Genomic DNA, 14194 nt, shown 5'->3' with positions numbered 1-14194 from the left:
CTTGGTGTTGTAGTTCCATTAAAATTTGAAGTCTTTTCGATTCCTAGATTAAATGTTAGCTGGTTATTTCACCCTATGATAGTGTTTTAGTTCTTTTGGGTAGGAAGACCCGTGCTAGTTTGTGTTACTAGTTGTCTTTCCTCAGTTTTCATAGAATTTAGCTTGTCGTTTATTCAGAGTTAAAATTGTAGGCGACCACAAATTAGTTGGCATTTTTTGCAGTTTTGAGTCTCATTCAGAGTTAGCTATTTGACACATATTAAATAATATATGTTTTGCAAGATACTGAACAGGCTTTTTACTTTTAGCTAATCGAACACTTTATGTTATTTTGTTGTATGAAGAATTCAAATTCAATTCAAAATATTATATTGATCTCAATGGGAAATTAAATTTAATATTTTTCATTTAGATTTACTGTAATGTTATCGTCGTGGAATTATTGTTATTTTATTATGGAGTGAAAATAGCCTCAAAATATCTGTGTGTGCGTGTGTGTGTGTGTGTAAAAGGATTTGTGCGTGTGTAAAAGGATTTGTGCGTGTGTAGGGGTGTTCGTGTGTGTGTAAAAGTATTTGTGCGTGTGTACAAATATCTGTGCGTGTGTAAAAATATCTGTGTGTGTGTAATACTGGATTTGTAAACCTTAAAAATAAAATAAACCTTCTCCTATGCCTACAAATGTTGAAAACTTATTCACAAGTCACCTAGTACATGCACACAAACTGCATTTACGCACAGATCCGGTTACGAGTGCATGAGTATATCTGAGACTCATTTCATGCTTAGGGAGCTCCCAGATTTGTGTATAGATGGTGCGATTACATGCTAGTAGAAAGCTGGGTCATCTGAGTTTTGCTCTGAGTAGAACAGGGATTTCTTCGTTTCAATTGGAAACTTCTCATCAAAGAGGTCAAAGGTCACATCTGGGGTACCCCAAGGTTTAATCCTAGGACCCCTCTTATTCAATAATTATATGCTCCCACTAGCTCAGGTTATAACAGGAAATAATATTAGCTACCATAACTATGCAGATGACACACAGCTCTACATTACGATGTCACCAGGCGACTCAGAGCCCATCCAATCACTGAACAGATGCTTAGAACAGATAAATGTGTGGATGTGCCAAAACTTTCTCTAGCTGAACTGAAACAAAACTGAAGTTATTATTTTTGGACCTAAAGAGGAACGATCTAGAGTCAACGCACAGCTTCAGTTATTACAACTAAAAACCAGCGATCAGGCCCGAAACCTGGGAGTAGTGATGGACTCTGACCTGAACCTCCAGAGCCACATAAAGACAGTTACAAAGTCGGCCTTCTATCACTTGAAGAACATTTCCAGGATTAAAGAACGTACGTCTCAGCCAGCTCTAGAGAAACTCATCCATGCGTTTATCTTCAGTCACATTGATTATTGCAACAGCGTCTTCACAGGTCTGTCCAACAAATCAATTAAACAGCTGCAGCTGATCCAGAATGCTGCTGCTCGCGTTCTCACTAAAACCAGGAAGATAGAGCACATAACACCAGTTTTAAAGTCCCTATACTGGCTCCCTGTAGCTCAAAGAATAGACTTTAAAATACTGTTGTTAGTTTATAAATCACTGAACGGATTAGCACCACAATACATTAAAGATCTGCTGCTGTTGTATCAACCTTCCAGACCTCTCAGGTCTTCTGGTTCTGGTCTGCTCTGCATCCCCAGAACCAGAACCAAACGAGGAGAAGCAGCTTTCAGCATCTATGCACCACAAATTTGGAACAAACTTCCAGAAAATTGTAAAACAGCTGAAACACTGACTTCCTTTAAATCTCGACTAAAACCCCACTTGTTTAGGATTGTATTTGAAACGTAATCAATTACAAATTTAATGATGGAACTTTACTTAATGTCATGTTTTGATTGTTGATTCTATGTTGCATTGTGTTTCTGTGTTTGATATGATGTAAAGCACTTTGAAATGCCTTGCTGCTGAAATGTGCTATACAAATAAAATTTTATTTGATTGGAGTCTAGTGTTTTTATCCTCTAAACCTTTCTCACTGTGCTTGTGCCGAAGTGGCAAATACGTTAGTTCGGTGAAAAACGGTATATCTCAGCACTTCCTTATAATATCCCAAAATTATTTATAGACCTATTGTGCATTTTTGAGCGGTACAGGAGACTAAGTGGTCTGAAAAACGACCACTGGGTGGCGGAATGGTTCGCTGACCGGAACCAAGAAGCAGGTATTTATGAGTTTAACCTCTATACACTTTTAATCTGAATTTATTAAATTCCTATGTATTTGTATATTTTTGCATTAAGACATTACTGGCGCGCTGAATAATTTATTTCCAGTTGTATTTTATTTTAATTGTATTTTAATTATAATATTCGTAAATAATTGTCATGATTTACCTACTACCTTTTAGCAATTTTGATTCTCTAACTGTATCATTTTTAACCAATAGGTGGAGACATACTTCTTCATCTACTCTAAGGACACGTCACTACACCGCAGAGCCAAAGCAGAGAGCAAAGATTAAATGACAACCAAAGAACCAATCAAATTTCTTGTAGGCTGCCGTTGACAGGCACTTGACCAATAAGCGTGTACGAAAATGGTAGTGGAGGCGGGATTACGCTGAGGGGGAAGGTAGTGTGTGAAAAGTGTATGAGTAGCAGGAGCGGCGGAGCGGGTGAGTGAGTGTTTAAAAAAAATTTATTATTGAGTTCTTGTTTTGCTCAGGAATATATGTTTTCTGTTTGAGCTCTTGAATTTATGGAGGTTTTTAAATAAAAAAATAAAAAAATGAAAGGCCCGTTACCGGTTTTCACTCAACAGGAGCTAGCATGTTAGCCTCTGTAGTTTATCTTCTACATGTACATACAGCAACGGAACTAACACATACTGTCTAATTTCTACTCTTCCCTACATATGTGCATGTTGTCTAAGTGCAGCAAACATTTTAATTTATTGGCTAGCTTTTATTACAGCTGCCGTGAAAGTAGGTTAATGCCATTTTAAGGCTAGCTTTGATTGATGACCCTGCTGCTTAAACAGATAGCAGTCTTTCAAATAGAACCTCTTTGGGCTCTGTGATTCCGCTTTAAGCGTTAGACAAGATGTTTCATTGCAAAGCTGGACACAGCCGCCTGCACGGGCTTCAGAGTGGCTGCTTCCTGGTTTCTGACGCCATATGCAGTGCGTGGCCTTAGCTGGTTGGACTGGAGACAGAAGTTCTCACCAGCTGCTCAGAGCCTGAATCTTGACTCTTGCTGATCATTGGAGTGGTCTCGTAATGTAGAATCTAACCAACGTGCGCCACTGCTTCTCCTGTCCTGAACAGGTAGTACGGTGAGCTGTCCCTGATCTCGCCAAAATGACCAAGCTGGGCTTCCTGCGTTTGTCCTACGAGAAGCAGGACACGCTGCTGAAGCTGCTCATTCTGTCTATGGCTGCTGTCCTCTGTGAGTCCTCTGCATCCTTTATTCTAACAGCTTGGCTGGAAAACGAAACAGAGCAAGTGTTTATGTTTTATTTTTGTTTTTCCTCCTCCTCAGCATTCTCCACCAGGCTCTTTTCTGTTTTGAGGTTTGAAAGCGTCATCCATGAGTTTGATCCGTAAGTTTCCATTGATGCCTTTAGATGAAATTATGTCCTCATGCTGTTGGCTCACCCTAACTTTCTTCTAACAATCAGATACTTTAACTACCGTACGACCCGCTTCCTGGCAGAAGAAGGATTTTATAAGTTTCACAACTGGTTCGATGACCGAGCATGGTATCCCCTGGGAAGGATCATCGGCGGCACCATTTACCCAGGTAGGAATGATAAGCTTACAATCATTCTCTTTTCTAGCTCTTATTTCTATTATGGAAACTAGAGCATTCCATTAACACATCTGTCACCCATGGTCATGATGACCAAAAAGCTTTAAAATATAAATTAATCTTTTGTTTTAGCAGCATGATCTCTGCTCATAACAAGTAGAAAATATTCAGTCTTTATAACCATGTTGGAAGAATTCTGTCAAGAAATAGTTTTTGATGAAATCACCACAACTACAGATGATTTAGTCCTTTAAAAACCCATGTTTACTTGACTAGTAGAGCACCAGATTTCTTTTTAAAATGTCCTGCTATTTTAATAACTTGACTATGTTCCCGCAAGCCTTCAGCATCATACATCCTCACCATAGCTAACACTGGCCCAGAGGTGCTTTTCCACTCTGGGATTGTGTAACAGACATGAAGAGAGCCTTTAGTGGTTGTCATGGAGATGCCAAGATGCTTCTAATTGCTGCAGTGAACTTTAGAGAGTCATGCTGATTCCCTCCGTACCATTTGGCACACTAAATATTGGCTCCTGTCCAGGCAAGTCCAGGGTTTAAAAGACATGGATCTCTGTGCCACGTCATATTTTTTACCCCAGGAAACAGAAAGTCGTAGAATACTAATCAGAAATTCCTAAAACATTTTTTTTAGTTTCATTCATTTCAAAATAATTTCTTCACACAGGATTTTTTTTTTTTTTTTTTTGTTATATTTTTCATTTTGAAGTATTTTTAAGCAACTTTATCAGACGTACCACATAATGAGTTGACCGTCTTCCTCTCATTTCTTTCTCCAGGACTCATGGTCACGTCGGCCGTCCTCTACCATGTCCTCCACTTTTTTCACATCACCATAGACATCCGAAATGTCTGTGTGTTTCTTGCTCCCCTCTTCTCCTCGTTTACCGCCATCGTCACCTACCATCTCACCAAGGAGCTGAAGGTAAAAATCCACCACAGGAACACACTCTCAGTGAAGAATCCAGAAACTACCCGTGTTTATAAGTGAAAGGCCTTTTTTTTCTGTGGTATATTATTTGATTTAAGCAGAGCAACTGTCCATTTCTACATCTTTATAACATATGTTTTATACATTAGGAAAGGACAGAATCAATTTCAATCCTTCCTACTTCGAAATGCAAACGTTTGAGTTCATGCTTTGTTTACAAAAATAAAGTCAGTTTCTCCTGATAGTTACGTAATTTTGGTACCTTTTCGATTAAGGAAACTCTTTTTTTTTTTTTTTTTTTTTTTCACTCAAAAGTACTTCTTGGTTGGTCTGTAAAGCTGCATGCTTCTTGTGTGTAGGATGCAGGTGCTGGGCTCCTGGCGGCGGCCATGATTGCAGTGGTTCCTGGTTACATCTCCCGTTCAGTTGCTGGCTCCTATGATAACGAAGGTACTGGGCCTGCAGTGACCGCTCAACTATCGGGTCTCAGGCTGCAGAAAGATTCTGAATCAGTCTCGTAAAAGTAATGTTATAGTTAAGATACCGTCTGTATCTCCTCTCCCACTCAGGTATTGCTATCTTCTGCATGCTGCTGACCTACTACATGTGGATCAAAGCGGTGAAGACTGGCTCTGTTTATTGGTCCTCCATGTGTGCGCTGGCATACTTCTACATGGTGAGGCCAGTGAGGTGTTGGCTTGGCATTTTTAACTTCAATGTTAACAGCGGTGACTGTGAGGTGTGTGTGTGTGTTTAGGTGTCGTCATGGGGTGGCTATGTGTTCCTGATCAACCTCATCCCCCTCCACGTGTTGGTGCTGATGCTCACAGGCAGATTCTCTCACCGTATTTACGTGGCTTACTGCACCGTCTACTGCCTGGGCACCATCCTCTCCATGCAGATCTCTTTCGTCGGTTTTCAGGTATGTTGCATCGCCAGTGGCGGTATTTTTTTCTTTTTTAAAGAAAGGCTTCCATGTGACGGTGCATCTTCCCTCCCACGCTAGCCGGTGCTGTCATCGGAGCACATGGCCGCCTTCGGAGTGTTTGGGTTGTGCCAGATTCACGCCTTTGTGGATTATCTGCGCAGCAAACTCAACGCACAGCAGTTTGAGATCTTGTTTAAGAGCGTCATTTCTCTGGTGGGCTTCATCCTGCTGTCTGTGGGAGCCGTTCTCATGGTCACAGGTAAACAACATTGCCGACATTCTTGACTGACAATAACGGCGTTTCTGTCAACGTGTACATATGTTTGTTTTTTTTATATATATACGAATTTTAAAGTACCGCATTAAAAAAGGTGGATGGAAATGGCAAAATTGGAAATGACGTCCTGATGTCAACTTTAAGTTTATGTCCTTGGAGCTGATATAATAAAGCTGTTTATCAAATCAGCTTCAAAGATGTTGCATTTGGACTATCTGAGGACTGGTCTGTGAAATGGGAGATGATTTCTTTGGAACATGCTGGATTTCACTTTCTCTCCGGTTGTAAACCTCACATCTGCTTCTAACATAAACGACTGACAGGAATAACTGAACTATTATAATTTCTAAAGAGCAATTGAAATCAATTGAAATTTGTATTTGTAAGTTTCAGGATATCCAAAAATTCGGAAATCTGAGTTTGCTACAAAATTCAGAATGCTGCCTGTCTTTTAACCAACCCTTCACTGCCTCCCTTACGAAGGAAAACTTTTGAGTTGTGATTTTTTTTTTCTTGTTCTGGTTTCCTGTCAGGTAAAATTTCTCCCTGGACTGGCCGTTTCTATTCTCTGCTGGACCCCTCCTATGCTAAAAACAACATCCCCATCATCGCCTCGGTGTCAGAGCACCAGCCGACCACCTGGTCCTCGTACTACTTTGACCTCCAGCTGCTTGTCTTCATGTTTCCTGGTGAGTCAGGAGAAGCGGTGGATGCAGTCATCACAACGTGAACTCTCTCTCTTTGTGTATTTACCTTCAGGTTACCTTTCCCTCCTTTCTTCCAGTCGGCCTGTACTACTGCTTTAACAACTTATCAGACGCCAGGATCTTCATCATCATGTATGGAGTGACCAGCATGTATTTCTCAGCCGTCATGGTATGTTTGTTTTTAGCACGCTCCTCCAATACATCTGCTTTCACAAAGGATCGTAGAAAAGAAATCTTTTTGCTGATTTAAGTGCTAAAGAGTCAGATCAACATAGGGATAAAACGATTAATCAGTTGTTGAAATAATCATCAGTTAATTTTGTAATTGATTAGTCATTAAGTGGAGCATACAGACTCAAAAAGTAATTTCCTGGTAAAAACTCATTCAGAACAATAGATTATCCAAAACTTTACAAACATATGGATTTTGCATTTAAGATAAAAAAACAAACTTTGTCTGTAAATATATTTGATCCCAAACTCCTCAAGAGGTGCGTAGTTTTAGCTTTAGTTCAGATTCCTTAAAGGAATGCTCTGTTGCTGCATTTTAAGCACTAAAGTGTTTATTTTCTTATTTCAAAAATGTAATTAATTTGTTTGGATCTTTTAGAGTATTTCTAATATTGTGTAAATGTGCTCTACGTCGCACGAATTGAACGGATCATTTTCTTTTCACGCTTCCAGGTGCGTCTGATGCTGGTGCTGGCTCCAGTGATGTGCATCCTGTCGGGTATCGGTGTGTCCCAGGTGTTAACGACCTACATGAAGAACCTGGACGTCAGCCGGCCAGATAAGAACAAGAAGAAGCAGCAGGACTCCACCTACCCCATCAAAAACGAGGTGAAGTCAGAAATCACTCACCTGTTTAAAGCACTTTCCACTTGAGGCTGAAAGAGAAATGATCTGGTGTTTCAATGAGCTTTACCATTAATGTTACCATTTTTCCTTAGCGTTTCAGATTTAGCTCATGTGTTTCAGTCAAAGGAGCATGTTCCTTCAACAGCAACGCGTTTCTGATGCATGTACCCTGCAGGTTGCCAGTGGGATGATCCTGGTCATGGCTTTCTTCCTCATCACCTACACCTTCCATTCCACCTGGGTGACCAGTGAAGCCTACTCCTCTCCCTCCATCGTCTTGTCCGCCCGCGGAGGAGACGGCAGCCGCATCATCTTTGACGACTTCAGAGAGGCCTACTACTGGCTCCGCCACAACACCCCCGAGGTCAGTCATAGAAACGAGGGCTAGGGTGATTGTTAAAGGGGCAGTATTTGAACAACTTTTATTAAGCTTTACAAGATGTTATAAAGTCATTCCCTCAGCTAAAATATACCTGGAGTGTTGCTGTGGTTCTCTCTAGCGCTTTTGAGAAATCCTTTAATCTCCCACGGCAACCATTCAGCTGTGCAAAACCCCTGGGTGGACCCAGTGCCGCCTTTGGACGCAGCTCATCCTCTCATCATGTTTGTTAGACATCTTAAAGGGAAGTGTTTTTCTCCTCTTTCAGGATGCCAAAGTGATGTCGTGGTGGGATTACGGCTACCAGATCACCGCCATGGCCAACCGGACCATTCTGGTGGACAACAACACGTGGAACAACACGCACATCTCCAGGGTTGGACAGGTGAGTTTTACCTTTTAGATTTTTGTCGCGTCTAAAGGATTTCAGTGCTGACTGCAGATGTCTCCTGTGCTGCAGGCTATGGCATCCACTGAGGAGAAGGCCTATGAGATCATGAGAGAGCTAGACGTTAGCTATGTTTTGGTCATCTTCGGAGGACTGACTGGCTATTCCTCAGACGGTACGTCTTTAGATGCCATTAAGCTACATGTCAGTGCTTTATATCTCTAGTTACTGAGTGTTGAGTCTGATACAAGCATCTCTTTACATGACAGACATCAATAAGTTTCTGTGGATGGTCCGCATCGGCGGCAGCACGGAGACTGGCAGACACATCAAGGAGCATGACTACTACACTCCCACCGGAGAGTTCAGAGTGGATCGCGAGGGTTCGCCCGTCCTGCTCAACTGCCTCATGTACAAGATGTGCTACTATCGCTTCGGACAGGTCTACACAGAGGGCAGTAAGTCATCCCAGCACTATGAACCGATTAGTCACAGGCCAAAGAAGAAAATGTTGACCAACTTTAATCTCCTAGATTTTAATTATTTTTATTTTTTTACACTAATGGAAATTGAAGTATCTGTAGGGATTGCACTCAATACAGTCCTTTGGGATGATACATGGTGTAGCTTAAAATTTTCTATTTCATGCACTTTAATTAGCATGTTTTTTTATTTCTATGTAAATGGAAAACTGTAATCTCAGATAATTAGAGATGTAATCTCGTACTACACGATCTGTTCTGTTGGCTAAAATACTTTATTTCTTAAAATAACAAAGTAAAATTTTTTATTTATTAATTAAAATATTAGGTAGCCTGTAAGAGAACCTATTTCTCTAGACATTGTTGAAAAAATGTTCAAAGAATAATTGTCAGAATTTTGTTCAAAGATTATATTTCAGTAGAAAATTGTGCATTGGACACATGGAACTGTTAGCTATTTATGCCATCTGTGCGCCCTCTGATGGACTCAGATAAAAATACCTTTATTTTTATAATTGCGTCTTTTTGAGATTAAAGGTCTCAAAAGATCTTTACACTTCCCATTACTTAACATGGCACATCAAATTTTTTAAATCTTGATTTCTTGTTCTTTTCAGATCATACACTATTTTTACAATTACAATAAGAAAAAGTGAAAGTAACCTCCCTGGAAGTATTTGTTTTAGCCCATGCTCAGGTTAGCTGTTGGCACCAATTTTGCAGTGACAGGCTCCACTGTGAATGATGGACTTTAAGAAAACCTGTCTGCTGCTGTTGCAAATACAAGTGCACATAGTTTAAGACCTAAAATAAATACTGATTACTGCTGCAAAGAGTTCCCACTCAGATTCTGCTGTTCTCTGCAGAGAGGCCACCTGGTTATGACAGAGTGAGAAATGCTGAGATTGGGAACAAGGACTTTGAGCTGGATGTATTGGAGGAGGCCTACACTACAGAACACTGGCTGGTCAGGATATACAAGGTGAGTCTGCTGGGATGGTTTGAGGGAAAACTCCAGTCAAGGTAAAATGTATTTATTTCAATCTTCAAATTATTGGTGCACCAGTTTCAGACAAAAGCAGCAGTTTAGAATGTACACAGACACTTCAGCACAAATAGAACATGTTGCATTGCAGCTTTCCACTGGACAACAGTCAACATCGATAAAAGCTTTAAAATGTTAGTCCTGGAATCAGATTAATTCGTCGTCTTTCGGGATTCAACTTTTCTGTTTCAGGTGAAAGATCTGGACAACCGGGGCCTTTCAAGGACATAAAGTCTTCAGACAGCAATGTTGCTCTTCAGCCTACACCACTGAACATCTTCCCATGGGGTCGGTGGATGGTTGCGAGAAGTACTTTTTATACTTTAGGGAAGAAAACTGCATCAAAGTGATTTTGGTTCTTGAGTTGTTTTGGGGTTATTTGGGTTATAAGAATGTCTGTTTTCCCCAGACGCCGGAGTCAAAACATCCTGTCTGATATCAGGACGTATAATTTTCCATTGGGTGTGTAACTGAAAGCAGTGTTCAATTAAGAGTGCTTTGGATTTTTTGTTTTTTTACAATGTTATCAATTAAAGTGGGATTGATTGTGAATTGTGTTGAATGCCTTTTTTGTTTAGTCATTGCAAACTCTTTGTAGAGCTCACATCCTCTGATTTTCTGAGTTTAAGTTTCTGACTCTTAAAACACAACAGGATATAGATTAAGTGTCATTTTATTCTGAAAAATTTAGGAACTGTAGAAAATAGTTTCATACACTTACTTTAGGTTAGTAAAACAAAGTTTATCTATGTAGTGTGCCATAGCTCAAGTCCTTTACATTTCTGTACAATAACTAAATACTTAGCATGCATTTTGGTCCGGCAGCTCCTGCAGCAGCGCAGGGTTCTTCCTGTAAATGTACGCGTTAGGATTGTCGTCCAGCTTCACCAGCTCGGCCAGAGACGACACGCATGGATCGTGATCGGTGAGCATTGAGGGCAGATGGGAGGATTTATGGTGGATGCGACTGGACCGGCGCACCGGTGTCAGAAACTTCAGGTCTTTGATGTTGCTCTTTCTCCTCGATGCGCTCGCACTCACCTCTCCTTCAATCGTTTTCTTCACACTACACGGTTTCAAGAATAAAGGAGAAAAAAAAAAGGAATGAAGACAGGAAGTAAAACTGATGCAAATATAAAAGTCTGCACTTACCTCTGCAAGTATGGGGTGGTCTTCACACTGTATTTGATAACTGAAGCACTAGTTTGGGGTGTTGTCTCCATGACATAATCATTACCATCATCTTCTGAATCATCCTCACTTTCCTCAACATCTTCCTGCTTCACTTCCGATTCCTCTTCAGTCTCAGCCTGGATCTGTTCATCCTTCTGCTCTTCATCTCTACATTCTTCTGCTTGGTTGCATTGTGCATCAGCATCTTAATGAAGCAAAATGAGAATTATTAAAATAATATTGTGTGGGTTGTATTATGAAGTTACACATAATCTTGACTTTAAATTCACTGCAGTAACCTTGAAAACGTACCATCAGAGCTTGTGGATGGAATCGCCATGGCCTCCAGGGCGTCACAAAGGTTCACAACAATCTGTCAACATGAAAGCACGAGATTAGATTACCTTCTAACTCGGTTCTAACATTTTTAATCCATTTCCATTAAAAAAAATCTGCTTACATCATCTACGCTGCCCTGAGGTTCAGACAGGTCTGCCTCGGAGTCGTCCAGCACATCCAGTGTTGTGTTCATGATCCCAGGAATCGGACTCTGTACACTACCTCCTTCTTCTCTCTGAGATTCCACAGGGGACGCTAGAATTTCATGCTCCACGCTTCGGTTGGGTTCAACGCTGCACTGAGCACCGGGCTCCAGGTCAACATTCTCTGGAACCTTTGGATCCACTTTCGCTGTTGTAGCAAGCTTTGCTTTTGGCGGTGCCATGGTTGTCATGGCAGGTCTTTTCAGAGTCTTCCCCTTGGAGGCCAGCCACTCAGCCAGTTTTGCTCTGCATGAAAAGGAGATGTTTAATAACTGTAAGGTTGAGTAAAACAAATTTTCGTTTCTGTTGCATGAATACTTTACCGTTTTTCCTCTGCCGTCTCCGCGGCAACTCTGTACTGACTCAGTGTGCTTGAGATCATAGGTCTACTGGCTTTCTTGTCAGTCACTGGAATCTTCGGCTTTGTGTTCTGACCACCTCTTGGTTTAGTGGCAGCCACAGTTGTCCTTCTGGATGTAGGAGGTGGTAGCGTGGCTGTGAGGGTTCTGGTGGGAGGCTGCGCAGAGCAGAATCCAGCAGGGCGACGGTTACCGACGGGGGGCCTGCCCACCTGATGGGGTTGATCAGAAACCGACTTGGACCTCATCGGCACTGGCCTTTTGGCGACTTGCCTGGACACCTCCGTCACAGATTTGGACCTGTTCTTTATAGTTGTGTCTTTGACCTCTTCGCTCTCTGCTTTAGGTGCTGGTAGCTTAATAACTGCTACACTCAAAGAATCACTTGACTTCCAAATAGAGCCAATTTTTGATTGAACAATTCTGCCTTTGTACATTCCTGGAGCAGGTTTTAATGACTGCTTTGAAGCTTCAGCCACAGCGGGTTTGAGTATTTGTGCTTTGACGTCTTTAGTATCTCTCTGCAACTTTCTTTGAGTCTCTCCAGACACTGGCTTCGTACCCAACTCTTTACCCTTTGCCTTAAGAGAATCACCCTTGTTTAAGACATCCTCTTGTTTGTTGGCTTTGATTTGGAAGGGTACAGCTGATGTAGGGCCCGTTTTAACAAAGGATTTTGCTCCAGTTGGAGGCTGGGTGTTCTCCTTGTTTCCCTAGTAACGTTAAAAGAACATAAGCTTAAATCGGGTGTAAAAGCCCAGTGAGCTGATTATACTTTCATTTAAAAATAATAAGACTTTTATCCCGAACTCACCTTATTATTGGGATGTTTTCGTCGTGAAATTGTGACGGTGTCCATAATGTGGCCTAAAAATGACAGTTGCAGACAGTTAGCGGCAAAAATACACAAGCCTGATTTTAATATCTAAAAAGTAATTACGCCATCTAATCGACTGAAGTTATAGGTAATCTGGAAGAAATACTTTGACGTATTTATTATTTTGGACTAAAACAAGCAGTAATGTATTTGGCATGTTATATGCCTGCATCACCTTAAAAATACTACAGGCATTACTCATCGCACACAGACTTGCAAGAAATCTTAACTTACCTTGCAACGGTTGGTCCAAACAGCTTTACACCACTGGTATCCTTCACAGTACGCCTCTGTCTGAGGAAAACACGCGGATACAATTTCATTTAACTTCGCGCTTATTGCTTTGCGATTGGCTGGCTAGTATCGCGAGAATTTAGAACTAACCAATAAATTGTCAAACGACAGTTGCGTCATTACGTAGCCCGAGCGGCTTCTACAATACAACAGTTTGAATGTTTGAACCCAAATAGAATTCCAGAAGTACTGGTCGGAACACACCCATTGTGTTACAGTTCTGACTGAGGCAGAGGAGAAATAGAGGGGAGTAAATATAGTCTTATGACATTGTGAGTTTTTACAGGAAATGCTTAATGCTGCGCATTTCATACTGTGTGTATAAATGACGTTTCCAGGTCAGCCACCATGATTACCATCTATAATCCACAGTATAACAATGGTGGCTGTCATTGATTTAGACGCCGTGTTTTTACATGTCTACAATATGAGTAGAAAACCACAACATAAACAATCAATGTTCGGAACATGTCGAGACATGTTTGTTGTACCTTGGGAAAGTGGCAAACAAATCTCGCGCTAATTTTTACGTAGGCTAAACGTTGTCTAGACCAACCGGAAGTTAACATACCTTCAAAATAAAAAGAGAAAATGGAAACGCAAGTAAATTCGTATAGTAAACAAAGTCTGATTGTTGAACTTTTTTTTTTTTAAAAGATAAGGGTTGATAAATTAGAAATGTGTAAATTCTAATATAATAAATGAATAAAAGTTCATTTGTTTTAGCAACTTATTTTCCTAAGTAAAACATTAGGTGGATTAATTACACAGACTGACGGTGATTTTCCACTTAAAGTTATGTGGGCAGTGGGCTTAGTAAAAAGTATATGTAATACCCCCTTAAAGGTTTTTATTTTCACAAGGTTCTTTTAATCTGATGCATCAGACCTTTAACAAGAGTTTACCATGGCAGTATCCCTCTCAAGCCAAAGTAATCTGCTGTGACCTAAACCTTAACCCCAAGGATACTAGACACACCAACTAGAACTAATTCCGTATTCAAAGAAAACCCTTTAGTAAGAGCAGATCAATCAATCTATAAATCTGTTATCATTTGCATGCATAATATAAACTCTCCAAGATGCCAAATCCTCCTCATTATACCCCTAGCT

At 40.7% G+C, this 14194-nt stretch overlaps 2 protein-coding genes across 2 annotated transcripts; one reads left to right on the top strand and one right to left on the bottom strand.

Moving 5' to 3' along the window:
• Window positions 1-2553: 2553 nt before the first annotated feature.
• stt3a (STT3 oligosaccharyltransferase complex catalytic subunit A) lies at window positions 2554-10389 on the top strand. Its single transcript, XM_028031247.1, has 18 exons — window positions 2554-2687; window positions 3339-3459; window positions 3553-3613; window positions 3692-3813; window positions 4622-4767; window positions 5133-5223; window positions 5343-5449; window positions 5531-5695; window positions 5780-5960; window positions 6512-6667; window positions 6763-6854; window positions 7370-7525; window positions 7719-7907; window positions 8191-8307; window positions 8383-8485; window positions 8580-8768; window positions 9659-9774; window positions 10030-10389. Exons 2-18 carry the CDS (start codon window positions 3372-3374, stop codon window positions 10066-10068), a joined length of 2118 nt encoding a protein of 705 aa, XP_027887048.1. The 5' UTR covers window positions 2554-2687; window positions 3339-3371; the 3' UTR covers window positions 10069-10389.
• A 105-nt stretch (window positions 10390-10494) lies between these two features.
• Window positions 10495-13155, bottom strand: LOC114153020 (cytoskeleton-associated protein 2). The gene is made up of 7 exons (XM_028031248.1): window positions 13023-13155; window positions 12726-12778; window positions 11876-12624; window positions 11471-11798; window positions 11323-11383; window positions 10990-11215; window positions 10495-10903 (listed from the first exon to the last, which is right to left on the bottom strand). Exons 2-7 carry the CDS (start codon window positions 12768-12770, stop codon window positions 10639-10641), a joined length of 1674 nt encoding a protein of 557 aa, XP_027887049.1. The 5' UTR covers window positions 12771-12778; window positions 13023-13155; the 3' UTR covers window positions 10495-10638.
• Window positions 13156-14194: the final 1039 nt, after the last annotated feature.

This window comes from Xiphophorus couchianus, chromosome 11, assembly GCF_001444195.1.
Source record: "Xiphophorus couchianus chromosome 11, X_couchianus-1.0, whole genome shotgun sequence".
Classification (NCBI taxonomy): Eukaryota; Metazoa; Chordata; class Actinopteri; order Cyprinodontiformes; family Poeciliidae; genus Xiphophorus; species Xiphophorus couchianus.
This window is presented reverse-complemented; position numbering and strand designations above follow the sequence as displayed.

What these genes read in the sequence shown, in the direction of transcription:
- stt3a (XM_028031247.1), top strand. Translation starts at nt 3,372, where the DNA reads ATGACCAAGCTGGGCTTCCTGCGTTTGTCCTACGAGAAGCAGGACACG. An exon ending in AGCCGTTCTCATGGTCACAG is followed by an intron (nt 5,961 to 6,511) that starts GTAAACAACATT and finishes GTTTCCTGTCAG; the next exon opens with GTAAAATTTCTCCCTGGACT. An exon ending in TCCGCCACAACACCCCCGAG is followed by an intron (nt 7,908 to 8,190) that starts GTCAGTCATAGA and finishes CTCCTCTTTCAG; the next exon opens with GATGCCAAAGTGATGTCGTG.
- LOC114153020 (XM_028031248.1), bottom strand. Translation starts at nt 12,770, where the DNA reads ATGGACACCGTCACAATTTCACGACGAAAACATCCCAATAATAAG. An exon ending in GAAAACATCCCAATAATAAG is followed by an intron (nt 12,625 to 12,725) that starts GTGAGTTCGGGA and finishes TAACGTTACTAG; the next exon opens with GGAAACAAGGAGAACACCCA. An exon ending in CTCAGGGCAGCGTAGATGAT is followed by an intron (nt 11,384 to 11,470) that starts GTAAGCAGATTT and finishes TCATGTTGACAG; the next exon opens with ATTGTTGTGAACCTTTGTGA.